Below are 17,460 nucleotides of genomic sequence, written 5' to 3' on the forward strand. Positions count from 1 at the left end.
GATAGGGGAGTTTGAGGGCATTAGTAGTTATTTTCAGACAATTATTTCTCTACTTTTAGTGTATAACCCTTACAATAAATCTTGGTGACCTCAGTACTGGTGGCCCATTTCAGGCACTGGTGTTGATCAATGGGTGAACAATGCTTCTCTGTGCAGCTTATACTTCAGATCCAGTGGATGATACACTCAGTGTTCACACATTTAAAGGGTAAGTCAGTGTTCAGGAGACATAGACATTCCTTTAGGTTAGGTAAGTTTGGTGTTTTTAAAGATCTTTTTATAATCTGAATGAGTGTTGGAAGAGAGTGTCAGAACTATTATTACTACAAGCATAATAAACATAGTTCTTACATAAACCTTTTACAACAGGAAGGGATTGATATGCATGTGTAATGTTTTGTCACAGGATGAATCTTCAGCACGCGGCTCTTCAGCTCAGAGCAGAACATGTTGACATATCCTGAAAGCAGCTGGATGAGCCTGAGCAGATGGAATCGCTCTGTGAGTTATTCGTTGCAGTGCATCATTCGCTGAGTGAGTGCTGATAACGAGAGGATCAGATTCCACGTCGTTCCACGTTATCGCTCCGTCGGCGGCCTGTGGCACTAAAAGCCTGTCGCTGGCGTTTCCAAATTCGATCAGTGCGTCTGCGAGGGGCGACCGGGACGACGAACCGCAACCTGACGTCCACTCACAATCAAGACCGGAACTTCAGCAGAGTGATTGCTGGAGTGAGTGATGCTGACGTGCCCCTCGAGCAAGGCACGATGGCGGCTCAAGAGACAGACAGAGGAAGACACAGAAGGGGGCAGGATGTGGTTGAGATGTGGTGTGCATGTGGTGGGAAGAGATTTGAGCGTTGGCAGTGACTTGTTGCGAGAGATTTGTTGTTTTTAATGGTGAGAACTTTCCCACCAGCCTGTTACCTATAAAACCACGTCTATTTACTATGGTCTACTTTTTCTGCAATATTCATGTATTTCCATTCTGTAATTACCTCTTGAAACAGGCCTAGTAGTTGTCATTGTCAGTGGTGGAGTCCGCCATTCAAGAGCCGGATTCAACAGGAAATGAAGCAGGTATGTAATCCAGAGCCACATTGTGTAGTTTCATCTCATTGATATTGAGTTTACGTTACATCACTGCTAATGCTAACCCAACATTCCCTGATAATGCTGCTATGTCACATTAAAAGTGCTCAGTTAGTAAAATACGAGACTGGTTTCATAGTGAAATAGACGCAGGAAACACAATGGACGTTTTTAGCATTTTTAAACAGCAGATCAGTTTTAAACACTGCAGGGAGACATGAAGGAGGAGTAGCCTCCTCAGCATGCTAACCAACTCCTTTACCTACTTTCTTACTGTTGCTTTCATTGTGCGAAGAATGAAAACACTGTAAACGGATTCAGCAGCAGATTCGTTAAAACCTCACACACACAAACGGCCTATTTAATTATTAGTTATCCCTTCTTAAGATTCGGTTTGTTGGCACCTTTAATTCGGTCTAATTTGTGTAGTAAAGTTCCTTTGTTTAAATGTTTGCTATGGTGTGAACCCGGTCTTAATGCAACGAATTTGCCGGTCACCAAAGTTGAACTCTTTGCACGTGCCCTTAAAGGTCCGGTGGGTAACATTTAGGATGGATTCACTGGCATGAATTAAATATATTCGCGGCCAACGTAGCTTCTCTTCCGTGCTTGGAAGGGGAGGGTGAAGTGAGGGAGTTGCGATCTACAATCATGCCGCTAGATGCCACTAAATCCTGTCACACAGGACCTTTAAACCACACCTACAACATTACCAGGGTGACCACGGGTGTCAACAAATCAACCAGGACTTTCCCATTGTCCTAAACATTCAGTCGTATGTCCTATTACGGATATTTTAATTAAAACAAACACAGTAGACGTCGGATTTAATGAACACATATTTAAGGCGAGTGCCTGGAAACTTTCTCTGCTGACGTCTGTGTTAGTTTCCTGTAACAGACAGAAAAAAGCTGCTCTTCACTCCGCTGATTGCAGCGTCCGCCTGCTCCTGTAATTAGAGCTCTGATTACCTTGGCTTTCTGTTTCCATGGCTACTAATAGGCTTTTCCCCGATACGCCGGTTGAGTAATCCAATGAAAACAAGCGAGCGGTAATCCGACACTCAATCAGCCCACTTGGCGGAGTTATTATCAGTGTGTGTGTGTGTGTGTGTGTGTCTGTGTGTGTGCTAGGAAACCCCCTCTGCTGGTACTGAAGGCAGCAGTAATAAACACTTTTGCTGCAATAAACTCTTATTGAACGCCTCATTACATCACCTGTTGGTCGAATCGACGCCTCCTTCAGTGGCTCTCCGCTGAGCGCGCCATTGATCCGTTATTGAACAGTACTCAGAAAATGCTGCTGAACGATCCCCCGCCAGGTGATTGCGTTTGAACCCCTTGTTGTCTCATCCCCACACACACCCACACACACACACACACAATATAAACACACATTTTCAACCGTAGAAAGAATCTGATTACATGATATTAAATTACATGTAAGGTCGAGAGGGTTACTTTTAAAATGTAATCTGATACAGTCACTGATTACCTAACAACTTAACAAGAGAAAAGAAATGTCAATCAAAAAGAAATGTCAATCAGAAGTATTCATGTTCTGTTCATCTGTAATGTAAATAAAGTAAATAAAGAGGTTCTGCCACACACACACACACACACACACACACACACACACACACGGCTCAGGTAGGCAGTGTGACCCAGTAACACCTGTGTGACCTGTGGCTCGGTGCTGGCGGGCCGGTTGGCTTTAACAGGTTAAACAAACACAATGAACCCCTGTCTGAACTGAGAGAGCCAGAGCCTCTGTGACACAAAGTGAGCGACTGCCGTGCTCGAGGGCACTTCAGCAAGCCAACTCTGTCTGCTGTGGGAGTCGCACCTGAGACCTTTCAGCTACAGGACGTCAGAGCGGGAGACGCCCACTGCTGCTGCTTCTCCTGCAGGCATCACACACTGCCCACTGAGGCAGAAACACACACACACACACACACACACATCTATTTCCTCTCAATCGCGTGCGGCGCAGCTTCACAACATTAACCAATGAGTTGGCATTTAGAGGACCAATGGGGCAGCTAATCTAACGCCCGCTGTCAGCACAGACTGTGTGTGTGTGTGTGTGTGTGTGTGTGTGTGTGTGTGGATTTCTACTTTTGCATGTGAGCTAATGGACTTTCTGCACGCATGTTGACCAGTGATATATGTACCTGTAGGGCATGTATATGTGGGTATTTGTGCATATGTGTGGCTGAACGGAGATAGAAATAATGAGCGATCGTGACACAGCAAGTGAATTTTTCCTCTCGACAACAGGAAGTAGTCGTAGTCCGATTTCACAACGTTTTTATTTCGTTTGAGCCTAAATATATCCGATGACTACCTGTTTTCTCTGTGCAACCGAGACAAGACGTTAACGAGATAATAACTAACTATAACTACATCCCACAATATCGCTGACGAAGAAAGAGGAGACGAGATTACAGACATTTCACAATCCTTTAATTTCCCACACTGGGGAAATTACATTTATAATTAATAATAATTAAGTTAAGCTCCATATTGAAAGACAAAGGATTACGATGCAGAAATAACTCATGTTTCATTTGAAAATAATAGCTTTCTATTTCTAAAATAATAATTCAGTGAAACAAACTGATAAACTGTTACCTCTCTCCCTTTAATGGTCCCCAACCTGGGGGTTGTCAAAGTTTCATTGGGGGGTCACAATCCCTCCTTAATTTTAAAGGGTGTAAGGAAACGTAAAAAATACACACAGTTAGCTTATGTCTCAGAATTTCGCTTATTTCTGCAAAGGAATCTTTTTTTATTTTTAAAGTTTAGATCATTACTTAAGGTCTAAACTCTGAGAACCTGAACACGAGTTATATTCACAGCGTTCACTCTCTAATGAACGGCCTCGTCCTGCTTTAGAAAAGTCAAAGAGCTAATGAAAAAGTATTTATCAAAAAAGAAGCCTTCCAAGTACATAATAGAGTCAAAAAATACATACAAACAGCAAGAAAACTCATCCGAATTGCTCGTTTTACATAAACTTCCTGCAGTTATTGTGTTCACTGTTTGGGTTCATTGTGCAGTTTATCAGCTGTTCTCTGCTGTTATTGTTACTCATTGAAAATAATCTCTTAACGATAGAGAAGGGCTTAAGGAAAAAGGTTGGAACCGCTGCCCTATAATATAGGATAATGCGGAAAACATGGGATAAAAGCTGTGATCCCTATAGGATATTCATAAAAATAATATATAAATAAACCCATAAACGAAGCAGAAAGAAGATAAACTATATATGAAATAAGCACTTTGGCTCATACACACGTAACTCAAGTATAGTTTTTTGGACCCCTCAATGTGCCCTGAATGCGTTAATGATACAACAACCGTTAGGTTTCACCGAAATCAGGTAAAAGCAGGAAATTTCCCACCAAACCGTCGACCTTCATTCATCTGAGGAGGTTTTTTTTTTTTACGCTGCAGCTCGTTAGCGTCGCTCGCTGAGATTTTCCCGTTCGACCGACCTTTTTCCTGCGTGATGAATAATTAGCGGCGGGGGAGCGTCGCCATTCAGGCCGACACACACCCTCCGTCTTACTGACAGCCAGAGGGAGCAGCGGGGAGGCACGCTGCTGTTTGTGCTTTGTAATCACAGCATGAAGGAACACACGCACACACACAGACACACACACACACACATAGAGACACAATCCCTCACAACCAAAACAGTAGCTTCATAAACTGCGCAAGCACATAAACACACAAACTCCAGCAAACGCACACACAAGTAGATATATGGGCAGTAAGTTGCTGCTTCAAACTGTTTCTACATTTTAAAAAAATGAGCTAAAATAAAGCACTATAAACATTAATGTGACAGTAAATAAATAAAAATAAGTTATTATGACACTAACAGGTACTTTTAAAGTACAATTTGAAGTTAATAATCATTGATCACCACCGGCCGCCCTCGGGTGGTTGTGGATATGGAACTAAACTAACCATGAGCAGAAGCTGTCATACATTGACTGTTGATCCAGTCTGAAGCCACATTGTTACCATCCACTGTTTAGATCTTGGTGCTTTTTAACTCTAGATTTGAACCGGATGAAGGATTTTAGTCATCGGACGTCTGGATCTTAAGTTATCAGAGAAACAAGCTGAGCTAACGTTAGCAGCAGCTCGGCTCGCAGCCCCTCCGGGACGTCCTTTGTCTGTCCAACAGCGTGGGAGAAGCAGTGATTGTTAAGGTGGAACTGCTTTATTCAGTGTGTTTAAGGTGGAACTGCTTTATTCAGTGTGTTTAAGGTGGAACTGCTTTATTCAGTGTGTTTAGTGGTTTTAATCAGCGGGTCTGTTTGTGTTGGAGAGGAGGAGACCTCTGTGGATCATTGGGCTCCCGGTAGAAACCTCCTGAACCATGAACACTGAAGGAATCCTAACCGTATGGTAGCGTGCCGATGTTTAACAACGCAGACTGGCTTTATCAACGAAAACGTCAGTCACAAACATACTCGTAGTGAAATTAATTTCAGTCCAACTTCCAGATGGTCACTTTGTGTCTGCACAAACACAAACTGCCTCTGCTAGTATTCACACACACACACAGCTGGTGTCTGCCGGCTGTTGTTCGTCAGTTTTCTGGCCTACTTCTGCAGCAGCTGGCCGACTCGCAGGACCCACTGCTCCCACACACACACACACACACGCAGTAACCGAGTGCTGTGTCAGCATACTGGTGGTACTGGTCCAGTGTGAGGGGACTGTGAGCTGAGTCTGGAGGATAGCCAGCAGCACGCAGGCGGTCGGATTCTGCTTCTGTCCCCAAAATCTGCTCATACCAGCAAGATCAAAGTCCGTCATCATTCAATTGCCTTATATTTTTTATTCATTTTCTTCCTCTAACTATTCTTATCTGCTCTTTTCTTATTTTTGCATCATATCCTAAACATGATCTTTTCCTAAACCGAACCAACCTGCGACCATCTGACAGCGTTAATGGCGTGTTTTAAAGTCTTCCTGGCAGCCCGATGTGTCTCATACTGAAGCTAAAGGCTTGACATGTAATAATCCAATCACTATAATTACTGTAAAACATATAATCTGACCTTATTACAGGATATTCTTGCCTCTTTTATGTTCCTCAAACTCATGTTTCTTTGTGTTGGGCAAACAATTTGTGGACTGTGAAAACTAGATGTTTTGTTCTCATCTTGGTAAGAGTGCTCTCAACCACTCGTACAATGTTCTCTGACCTGAAGAGCAAAAATAAGAGCACACTGGTACAAAATAAAACAAAATAAGAACAAATCTAGGAACAAAAATAGGAGAAAATCTGTTCGTATATCACTTCCTGCGTGAGTCTTCTGAGTCTCTTTTCCTCCTCCCTTTTGTTCCTTCTTTGTTTTGTCCTTTCTTTTTGCCTCCTCTTTTGTCACATTGTTTGCTTTTCCTCCTCTTCACTAACTCGTCATGTATCTCACCTACAATACAGACGTGCTGATTTCAAAACTGTGGAGTTTAAGAAGTGGTTTTTCATTCATGCTCCATCCCTCTTCTGTCGGTGCTCCAGCAGCTGATCTGAGTCCAGCTGGTGACAAACGTCCGCCTGCTGTGAAGGACTCTGCTGAATCAGGAAGAAGCAGGCGGCGTGTTGGGACAGTTGCGATGGACGCATCAATCTTCTAAATGAATCAAAGCTAATACAACATCTGCCGTTTGGCAGGCGCTTTCATCCAAAGCACCTCTTACAGGAAGCAGGAAGCCTCTGGACGCAGTGGCGGGCGATAAAACAAAAACGTTTTTTTCTTCCATGCCAGAGACCGCCTGCATCGATGCCTGCATATCTTAATTGTGGCTTTGTTTTTATTGTTTTTAACATTTAGCACTGTTTCTTATTAACATCAATATGTCCCATTTCCTAATTATAATTAACAATTTATTTATTCTTGTTATTTTCTGTTTTATTCTTGTTATTTTATTTTATTGTCCTTTTTTGTCTTTGTATTTTAGTCTTAAATCTACCATATCTAGTTCTTATTCCATTCTGTTGTATTAAGCACTCTCAACTGCACTAAACTGTAAGAAAGCAAATAAATAAAGCTTGATTCTTTGATTTTATTGATTTGTCTGTTGTATGTTGTGTTGTATATATTATTTGGTTCTCTTTTTTGTCATTGCCCTGCTGAAGTGTGAATTGTCTGAGTTAGTTATTAACTTCTGTGAGCAACGTCTAATTGAAGCAAGAAACACCAACCTTTAGATTCAGGGGGATATCAAATCCAGGTTAAAATCTGGTTAAAATCTGGAAGTATTTTGATTATTAACTATGTGTCCAATGATATGTGTATTTGTCACAAACTATCCCATATGAGACATTTGGTCAATTGGTCAATATTTGTCAGGTGCAAATACTGTATTTTCCACACTAGAGTCTCACTAATGTAGTCTCTGCAGGTGCTGGGGATGCTTTTTTGTTGTTTTTGTCCTTCGGAGAGGGTTTTCCAGCTGGCTGGCCTAATTCTGTCTGAGATTTACCTTAAGTTACCTCTGAAAGTCAAATGGGCAATATCTATTTAAAAAAACTGAACTAGAAGTTTGAACAATTTGAAGTCAGCCATTTTTTCCCTAAAACTGAATCTATAACACACAAACATATATATTACCTTCACTTTCTCCGTCCCTGCTCTTATGTCTCTCTACAGTGTTCATGCTAGCTGTGCTGAACTGTGTGCAAGACAAATGTCTGTGCTCCAGGAGGAAAACTGGCTGAGTCAGGAAGGAAACAAGGTGTTTGCTTTTCACCTGGGTTAGGCAGTATCATAAATCTCGTTATGAAAGTATTGGGGCAAGTGGGTGGTGGAATGGGCTTATGGTTAGTGAAATTATCATGTGACGCACAATTTCAAACTGAACCACCAACCTGCTCATTTACTGTGAGGACAAAATGGATCTAAATTCAATCACTACAAAAACAACAATGTAAAAACAACGTTTATGAACAATTGAGACTCTTCAATATATTATCATCAGAAACTGAGCATATATCTGATAAAAAGTTGCAACTTTGTTTTGCGTTGGTGTTGCAGACACTGCAAACACTTCAGGTGAAAGTTGGCCTCACGAACAGCAACCGAGTGAACTCTGGATGGAGAGCGAAAAACTGTCCAGATATACAACGAGCGATGTCGCAGCAACAACCTTTTATCAGCCTGGATTCTATATAGTTAGAGAAAAGTAAATTTACTTGTTACTCCCAACAGCTTCATGATTTCCTTCCAAACCCTATTTTTATTGAGGATATTCTACTAGAAACAGTGCTGTGGATCATATAAGATGTGTCGCTTCCCAATCTTGTAAATTAGTCTCTTGTTTTGTTTCTGGCAGAAAGCCCTGAAGGCAAACGTCTTCTACGTGTCCATGTAGGCTGCTGACTAGAAGCTGACTGCAGACAATTTGCCCAGTTTTTAGATCAGTCGATCTGATCAAACCCTAAACAACCTTGTAAGCAGGGCTAACATAATTGGGTAATATGTTAATGTGCAGCTGTATGTCATCTGCATAGAAATAAATGTTCTCTTGTACTTGCAGTTCTTCGACCACAAATTAACGATCATACGTCATTGGCTATCTCAGCTCTCCGGGGATTTCATTTGCTGTTGTTAGCCAAATGGCACTCTAGTGTTTCCCCAGCCTTTATTTCTCTCCTCTGTCTCTGTATCACGGTCATGCTAGCTGCGCTGAACTGGGTCTAAGACAAATATGTGTGCTCCAGGGGGAAACGGGCTGAGTCAGGCAGGAAACAAGCTTTTTCACCTGGGTTAGTTGGTACAGAATCATAAATCTCATTATGAAAGTATTAGGGCAAGTGGGTGGTGGGATGGGCTCTCGGTTAGTGGAAGACGTGTAACTGAATGGTTACAGCTTCAGAACATGAACTACTTCTCCAAATCCCTGTAGACGTACAGTAGCTAGCTTATATTTCTGTGTTTGGGAAATAAAATGTCAACCTGAATCAATTTATATTTAAGTTAATGTACATGCAGGGTTGGGAGAGTTACTTTAAAACTGTAATCTGAAACAGTTACTAAATACCTGTAAAAAAAATGTAGTCTGTAACCTAATCCAAGTACCTGTAATGTAATGGATTACAGTTACCTTTTTTGGTATCCTGATTATCCCCCAAGCCTGTATTTGTCAGAATATAGCAGAAATCATAAGTTTCCAGACAACAGGGTAAAACTTTTAAATTGTTTAGTCCGACACCCAAAATTATAAGATATAATGATAAATATGATGTAAAACAGAGTAAAGCAGAAAATCCTTATATTTGAGAAGATGTTTGACATTTCTGCTTGATAAAAAAAGCATTAACCGATTATCAAACTTTAAGGTTTAATAAATCAACTTATTGTTTCAGCACCTCATTTCTGGCTCCAAACCACGAACATCAGATTATACTTTCAAAACTGAAAAGTTTGAGTATATTTTACTAAAACGTTGTAATATGTGTCTGACCTCGTTGCCTCAGCTGTCCTCCACTGAGACGTAATTGACTAAGTCTGTCTGTGTGTGTGCTTACAGTCCGGGAAGCAGTTGTCGGGGTCCATGGCCTCTTCAGCCATCTCTGAGTACTCATCCTCTTCCTCCCCAGGCTTCCTGAGGTCCACCGTGCTGCCCTCTGATAGGCTGATATCGTCTTTCTGCTGAATAAAACATCAGAAAAGAACCATTCAGACAACCTTAAGAACCACCACATCCTTCTCTGACTGACTCATGTTAGTCAGTTAATCTACTGAGGAATCAAACTCAATAAATACTACTTCCATCAAACAGACTGTAATTGTCTTTATGTCGGAAAAACAACACATTTAAAGCTTATGAAATCCACTGGAAACACATTAGTCTCAACATGCCACCCAGTGATAAGTTACAGAATATTTTTCCATGGCAGTGCTGATACTTCTACTTCAGCCTGATGTTATCTTATATTTTTCTTACATACACAAATCTTATTTTCAGGCAATTGTACAATAATAAAAACATACCTATAAATATTATATTCCATTTCTGCCAATAGATCCTCCTAAATGTTACACACTGGACCTTTAAATGTACTTATTGCGGTAACAGTACCTATAAGTTGTAGTATTAGTACTGGTGTTGCTCGAGGTATTATGTGAATAAAGTGTGGTTTGTGGTTGTGTGATCATCAGCATCATTTTGCTGCAGTCGGGGCTGAATGAGTCAGATTCAATGTTACATAACTGACAGGAATCCTGGCTGAGAAAACAGAGAGGTGTCACCTTCCAAAACCCTCCCTCCCACCGCCAAGAAACCTGCCGTCTGTTCACTTTGACTCTGAGATCTGGACAAAACTAGACGTCAGGAAATCCCCCCCTCTTCCCCCCATTCCCAGCTGACTTCAAAGGTCCCCGTTTGCTAAGCATCATGGGAGTTTAACTTTACAAAGGGACAAGGGAGATGGAGGGATAGGGGACAGGTTTTCTGCTGAGGGCTGAGGAGGGAAATTTGGCAAGTTTTGTTGAATGTCTGGACAAAGACACAGCAGGGGTGTGTGTGTACTCTCTCTCTCTCTCTGTGTGTGTGTGTGTGTGTGTGTGTGTGTGTGTGTGTGTGTGTGTGTGTGTGTGTGTGTGTGTGTGTGTGTGGACAGGTGAACTAACTACCTGAGTCAACAGCTAACTCATGAATACATTCAGAGTCTGGGAACAGAGAGCCGGCCGCTGTGACGAATGCCAGCCTTGGACACACACACACACGCACACACACACACACACACACACACACACACACACACTCACACACACACACACACACAAAGGTGAAGCCAAAAGGACATGAATACACACCTAATCTCTGACACACACTTACACGTGAAAAGAGATGCACACAAAAACTGGATAATGTAACGCACACACACGCAAGCAGCAGCCTTGGGCTGAAACCTCCTGACAGTTGACGTCCATAATGAGGGGTTTAAATGTATTTCTATTCATAAGCTGTTTCTATTGTGCAGCCAGAGAGGAGCTGAGGACAGTGAAACACATTCAGGGCCTGTTAAGTAATAAACCACATGTAATCAGATTACTTTTTTCAAAGAGAAAGAATGAGATTTAAAGAGGTTCATCACAACTTGGGTCCTAATTTTTTAAAATAGTTTTGTCCTTCATTTCTGTCAGTATGAAAATTGAACAGCTCACATAAGTTTATCCGGCAGCAGGAGGAGGCGAGATAAAACCACCGTCCTTCACTTCCCTGTCGGTTACCGTCGATCTGTGGATTAGTACAACGAGGGGGAAATGGACTCCAAAGTTAACTAATTGTGTTTATCCACAAAATTACCTCTGGTTCTTGAACCGGATCCATTCAAGAACCTAGGAACCATTGAACATTGGCGTATACTGTAGTGTTCAATTTCACACTAACATTCTCACTTGGAGCAAATAATCTCTCACACAATGTAACACTGTCCATCAGTAAAAGGGTGAAAAAAATACTCTGTCACAAAAACAGCTCAGTTCACAACAACAAAACACACAGATCACTTTGGTCTTGTCAATGGAACCATTTGGCAACTTTTTAAAAGTAAACTTTGCATTCAGAATATTATTGGCATCGATTTCGGCGTCTCGCGCTCGCCATTAACTCAAAGCGTAACGTCTACTACTCTTAAACAAGTGTGTGCGGCGTGCCTGTTGTTTTGTTTCCGGTCTAGCTAGATCCGTTGTGGTGTTGTAGTTTTTCTAACGTTACTAGTTGTTGCAACAGCATGTGAAAAAAACTACAAAGTGTGCTAGGCCAAAAAGAACATGAATTTCGCGATAAAAAAATGTATGCCGTTAAAATGGGTTTGCGTTAACGACGTTAATAACACGTTTAACTGACAGCACTAATATTTTATTATTCGAGTTGGAGAAGAAGAAACGTTAATGTAAATGAGGCGTTGGTGGCGAATGTTTTGCTGGTGTTTAAGTCATTTTTATTTCTTTTTTCACCCCTGCTGGGCGTCGTCGATTTGTCATTATTGTGTTTGTACTCCACAGCATCTAATCACCGTCTCTTGTCAGTGAAAATCTGAATATAAATAAAAGTGATTGGGATCATTTTAAATGTACATTACAACCCAGTTGGGCTCTGATGCAATTAAAAGCAGTAGTGCATAGAAGAACGTGTCCTTCTGGCAAATTCTGGACTGAGCTTTGTTAATAAGCCTTTTTTATTAAGTCTTAAACTGAGCTTAATGGCATTTCTTTGGGTTCTCTCGATGGCACGGTGCTTGTTTACAGACGAACCGTGTGTCTGTGGGTTTTTTGATGTCGACCATTTCCTAGCAGACATGAGAAATCAAAGCAGAGGTGCGGCGTCCACCTGTCTCTGCAGACAACACCTGTACATCTGTTAGCCAGGGGTCAGAGTTTGCCAGCTAGAGACTGCGGAGGCGTGAGGCTGTGCGGGGGGGTGGTCACAGTCAGTTTTATAAGCAGCCATTCCAGGGCAGCAGATACACACACACACACACTCACAGCAGCTGTAGACAGACTACACCTGGCAGAGACACAGACAGGCTGCTGGTAAACCTTTAAGGGTTCGGGGGCACACACACACACATAAAGACTTCTGGGGGTTTATTACGTCGGAGCCTCGTCTCACCCTGACGTGAACCCGTTTCGGTCCTCTGAATCTGAACTGGTGGCGAACTGGTTCAGGTCCAGTCTGATAATCCACGTGGCTGCTGGGATATCTGTGAGACCTCTGTGCTGTAGTGCAGTGGTTCCCAGCCCCTTCCCTTTATTTAACAATATTTATATTTAGTAAACTCACATATTTATATATATAAGTCACATATTTTATGGGTATTTCATATTATGATCTCAGTAACTGCGAGAACTTTGTGTAAACGGACACTGACCTGCTCTGAACTCTTATACCCTCATACCCCCACCCGCTCTCTGTGTTACACTCACGCACATCTCTTGGATTATATCTTGGACGCCAATCCCCTTTATGTGCCATACTGTGAACGAAAGGTGGTCTTGACTACAGCACTGCCTCCAACCTGAGCCACCAGCCTCTCACCAGACCTCTGCTGCAATAAAAACTACATTTCTGAGTCCAGCAGTTGAGTGAACTCCAGTTCTGTAACCAAAGGTTTCTTCACTATTAATCTGCCCATCTCCAGTTATGGAATATCTAAATCTTATCAGACGGGGATCCCTGAGACTACATCTAATCAAATACAGGTCCACAACCATCAGTTTGTGTAAGTTTCAGTAAACAAATGTTATGAAACTATAAAGTACTGCATAGAAACTGGTTATTACAATATAATTGGCTTTAAAAAGGTTTGAAATGATCTAAATGTGAGACTTTTGCAGACATTTTAAGATTGTGATGACACCTACAGCAGTCAGAGGGTGAATATTTGAAGGGCAACTTTTAATGAGTGCCACTGTAAACACTGCTGTCTGACCTTTGACCTTGGCTGTTGACCGTGCCCACCTCCACCAGCTGATTCCTGCTTTATGAGACTGTAAAACCACATTCGGTGATTTATGACGCCATTAAAGCGCAGGTCAGCTATTTAATCATTACATAACCAAACACGGGGTCTATTAAAACAGAGTGCTGGAGCAGCTTAACAGCTTCTATTTACAGTGAGCTGTTTGTGCGCCGGAAATAAATTACATACAACAGACCTGGAGGGAGAGGAGAGATGGGCCGAGAGATACAGAGAGGTGGAGAGGGAGGGAGAGGACGATGGCAAAGGGGAAATAATAGCTGGGAGAGAGGGAGAGATAACAAGAGAGAGAATGAATGAATGTGCTGCAGTGGTTGGCATTGTTAGCATTACTGTCGAGTCTTTGCATTCAAGAGTCAAATATGTTGTTTTTGAAAATGTTTTGTTTTCCAGAATTTTGACAAAAAAAGTAAAATATATAAATATATAAGTTAATAAAGTTATTCCTGCACTGCGACTGTAAGTGAATTTGTATTCTACTTTATTTTTTCCTCTTTATTTTCTATATATTAGTAATTATTCGATATATAAATCGCAATATGACTTTTTTACTGTATCATGCAGCCCCAGAAAGCAGTGGTTCCCAACCTGGGCGTCCAAGTGGGAGATAATATTTGGGGGTCCAACATTGTGGAAAGCAGCACAGCATGAACACTCGGGGACAAGAACTCAAAAACACTATACCGGCCTACAAAGGGAAGCTGCAGTAACTACATTGCCTGAAACTGAAATTTTAAATGTCTGTTTTATCTTGTGACACATTTTCTAAGTTCGATTTTAGAGACAAAAATTATACAAAAGTTTCAGTAACTACAAAATCCAACCAGAAACCAAACTGCAGTAAGTGCAGTTACTGCGGTTTCAGTAAATCCTGAATTCAGGACAATTTCAGGATAATGTGAAAATTAAAACAAAGGGAATCTTCATTTTACTGAGTTAATCTTATTATTATTATTATTATGATTATTAGCTGAGCACATTGTAAAGACAAATTTAACAATCAAAATAAATATGTCAAGACATCTTTAAAGGTTAAAAATATATATATTCTTAATTACTCATCTGTTTAAACTTTTTAAAAACCTTAAAAAAACTTCTCAGTTTGATTGTCAGCGTAGTTATAGCGGTCAGCCTTTAGAGGGCAGTGTAGTGTAATAATAGGCTATATGCGATAAATACGATAAGGTTAATTGTTGTTTTGTCTGTGGGTCAATCAATGGACTTCCTGTGTCGGTAACTCTGCATTAAATTAATGTTACAATATCCAGTCGGATGCAGATAATTTAGATGTTTCTACCAACGCAGACTGATTCCAATCCTGACATAAATGACACAAAGCTGCCCTTGAGCCAGGCACCAAACAGCTGAAGGTGAAGGACGATGCTGAGGTTGCACTGGACCAGACTACAGAGAGAGAGAGAGAGAGAGAGAGAGAGAGAGAGAGAGAGAGAGAGAGAGAGAGAGCTGTACTTGAACCAAGCTGCTGACTGACCTTATTTAGCTACCAGCAGCACCTTCTTGCTGGTACATTATTTAACTGCCTATCTAGGTCACACGCTGGCAAACACATATTGTTTGAAATAATAAAAAATGATTTCCACATTCATGTTGCTGAGCCAGCGAGGAGCCTCGCCAAAACACAACATCCCGTGAATAATTTAGACGTCAAAATATTACGTATTTAACAGAAACAAAAGCAGCCGATGTCTATTACTCATGGTGAAAACTGCGTGTGTGTAAAAGTACCGGCGGCTCATTTATTCTGAACGCGGTTACAGTATTAGTCAGCAACGCCATCGCTCCTCTCCGCCCACATCTGTAACATCGAGAGTAACGACGTTCTCGAAGCTCTGATGGTCTTTATCTTGTTAGAAGATACACAAATACGAGCCTGTGATAAACGTGTCGATAGATTAGACTAAAACAATGACGTCGGTAAAAGTGTTTGCTCCGTTATTTTGTTAAAGACGAGGAAGAAGATCTTTTCTGCTTCTGCGAAACTTTACATCAGTGGTTCTCAAAGGGTTTTTTATTAATGTAAGTCAGTAGAAAACATTTCTTCTTAGGATGAAAGACCAACATGAAGAGGTACCATACTGCACACTTACACTTAAATACTTCATTTCAAATGTTTAGAATTCTCACTAAATACAGGGTAAACCAATTTTTTGTCGTCATGCAGTAGCACTAAGACGTTGTAGCTGCATTGAACTTCATTGAACTGCGTCTCTTTGTTAAGTTTACGAGTAGTTAAGGACATCGGAAAAGGGAAAATTCCACATAAAATGTGCTAATTAGCACAATTTATATTGAATATTCATAGTATTTATATGAATGACTGACTTTAAATAATTTTTATTGTCTAATGTATGCACAATATCTGGCAGTAGATTGTACTTACGGGAAATAATCTTTGGGTTTTAGGCAGAAACATTAACGCTTTATAAATTTGATATAATGAATTTACAGATAGCTCCTATATTCAGTAACCTTGTGAGGCTGCAGACCAACCAGTGTCCTAGTTATAGTTATTATTACCATAAAATGTGTATTATCTGCCCGTCTGTGGCGGGAAACAACCTCCAGTCACCTCTATGAAACTCTCTCTGTGTCGGCACCGGACACCGAGACTGGACGAGGACTGGACGAGGACTGGATTCACACAGAGAGATGCAGTTTTCTAAGACCTCTATGGCGTGTTAATGACTGCGATGACTCAGATCAAACAACATGATCAACATGACGTGGATGTGAAACGAGGACATTTGGTTTTCAAACTGTAAAATGAGGCAGATTTTTTCAAACCAGAACCGGCTGTATTGTTGTTTACATCCACAGCGGCGGGGTTAAATTGTCCTGGAGGTTCAGGAAAAGTTCAAGTCATAAACACTTGACTGACTGTTACTCAACACAATTCAGTTTGCAAACGTCCGCAGCGAGATAGCGAGCTAGCTGGGAGGAAAACGGGGGGGATCTGAGGTGAAATAAAGAAATCAGGGAGTGAATTAAAGACCAGTGATGTGGAACAACGAGAGGATGTGGACGAAAACACGGGTCTGTTCCTCTCTTTTGTTTTCTGTGTCGAATGTTCAACTCAATTAAGAGCACAAGAAATAAAGTAAGTGAGATGTTACAGAGGGAGGGAAAAACACACACACACACACACACACACACACACACCCTGGAAACAAAGCTTGATGCTAAAGAGTTATGAAGGCAGTGATGCTCTCTGACTCCCTTTCTCTCTCTCTCACTCACACACACACACACACACACACACACACACTTGCGCGCGCACACACACACACTGACTCAACAACAGCCGTTTTGGGAGGAAAATATGCTCTTGAGTTTTGTTCTATTTACGCTGCCCTTTCACATTAGGTCACTGTGTGTGTGTGTGTGTGTGTGTGTGTGTGTGTGTGTGTGTGTGTGTGTGTGTTGTGCAGCTCTCATTGCATTAGCATGTTTCACACACACACACACACACACGCACACACACACACACACACAGATGGTCTTCTCTGTATAATCTTACTGGTTATCGTACAGTAACCAGTACATGTAAAATACGGTACTGCTGAAGGTTTGTTTGTGGACTCCTTAATGCACGAATTAACACAAGTGCATGTCTATGAAGTATTTATAAGGCTTTTTAAAGCTCTTTATGAATATATATGTTTATATGTCACTGTACTCTTCATGTTATTATTATTGATACATTAGCACAGTTCTCTCTGTGTTTGTATAACAGGCTAAAGATTCTTCTTTCAAACACTGCTGTCACTTACAGAAGAGAAGAATATAAAACATTATGAATGCTAAATGTTTATCAATGCCTGACCTAAACTTA

General features: G+C 41.2%; 1 protein-coding gene across 3 annotated transcripts in view; it reads right to left on the reverse strand.

Moving 5' to 3' along the window:
* Positions 1 to 17,460, reverse strand: part of LOC127359479 (sodium channel protein type 4 subunit alpha-like) — a 177,532-nt gene that overhangs the window by 29,237 nt on the left and 130,835 nt on the right. For all 3 annotated transcript variants that reach the window (XM_051393283.1, XM_051393282.1, XM_051393285.1), the window contains one exon: positions 9,648 to 9,771. In XM_051393283.1, coding sequence (XP_051249243.1) covers positions 9,648 to 9,771 — 124 coding nt within the window. The remainder of the gene's footprint in view (positions 1 to 9,647; positions 9,772 to 17,460) is intronic.

The sequence above is a fragment of the Dicentrarchus labrax genome, unplaced genomic scaffold (assembly GCF_905237075.1).
Source record: "Dicentrarchus labrax unplaced genomic scaffold, dlabrax2021, whole genome shotgun sequence".
NCBI classification, from domain to species: Eukaryota; Metazoa; Chordata; class Actinopteri; family Moronidae; genus Dicentrarchus; species Dicentrarchus labrax.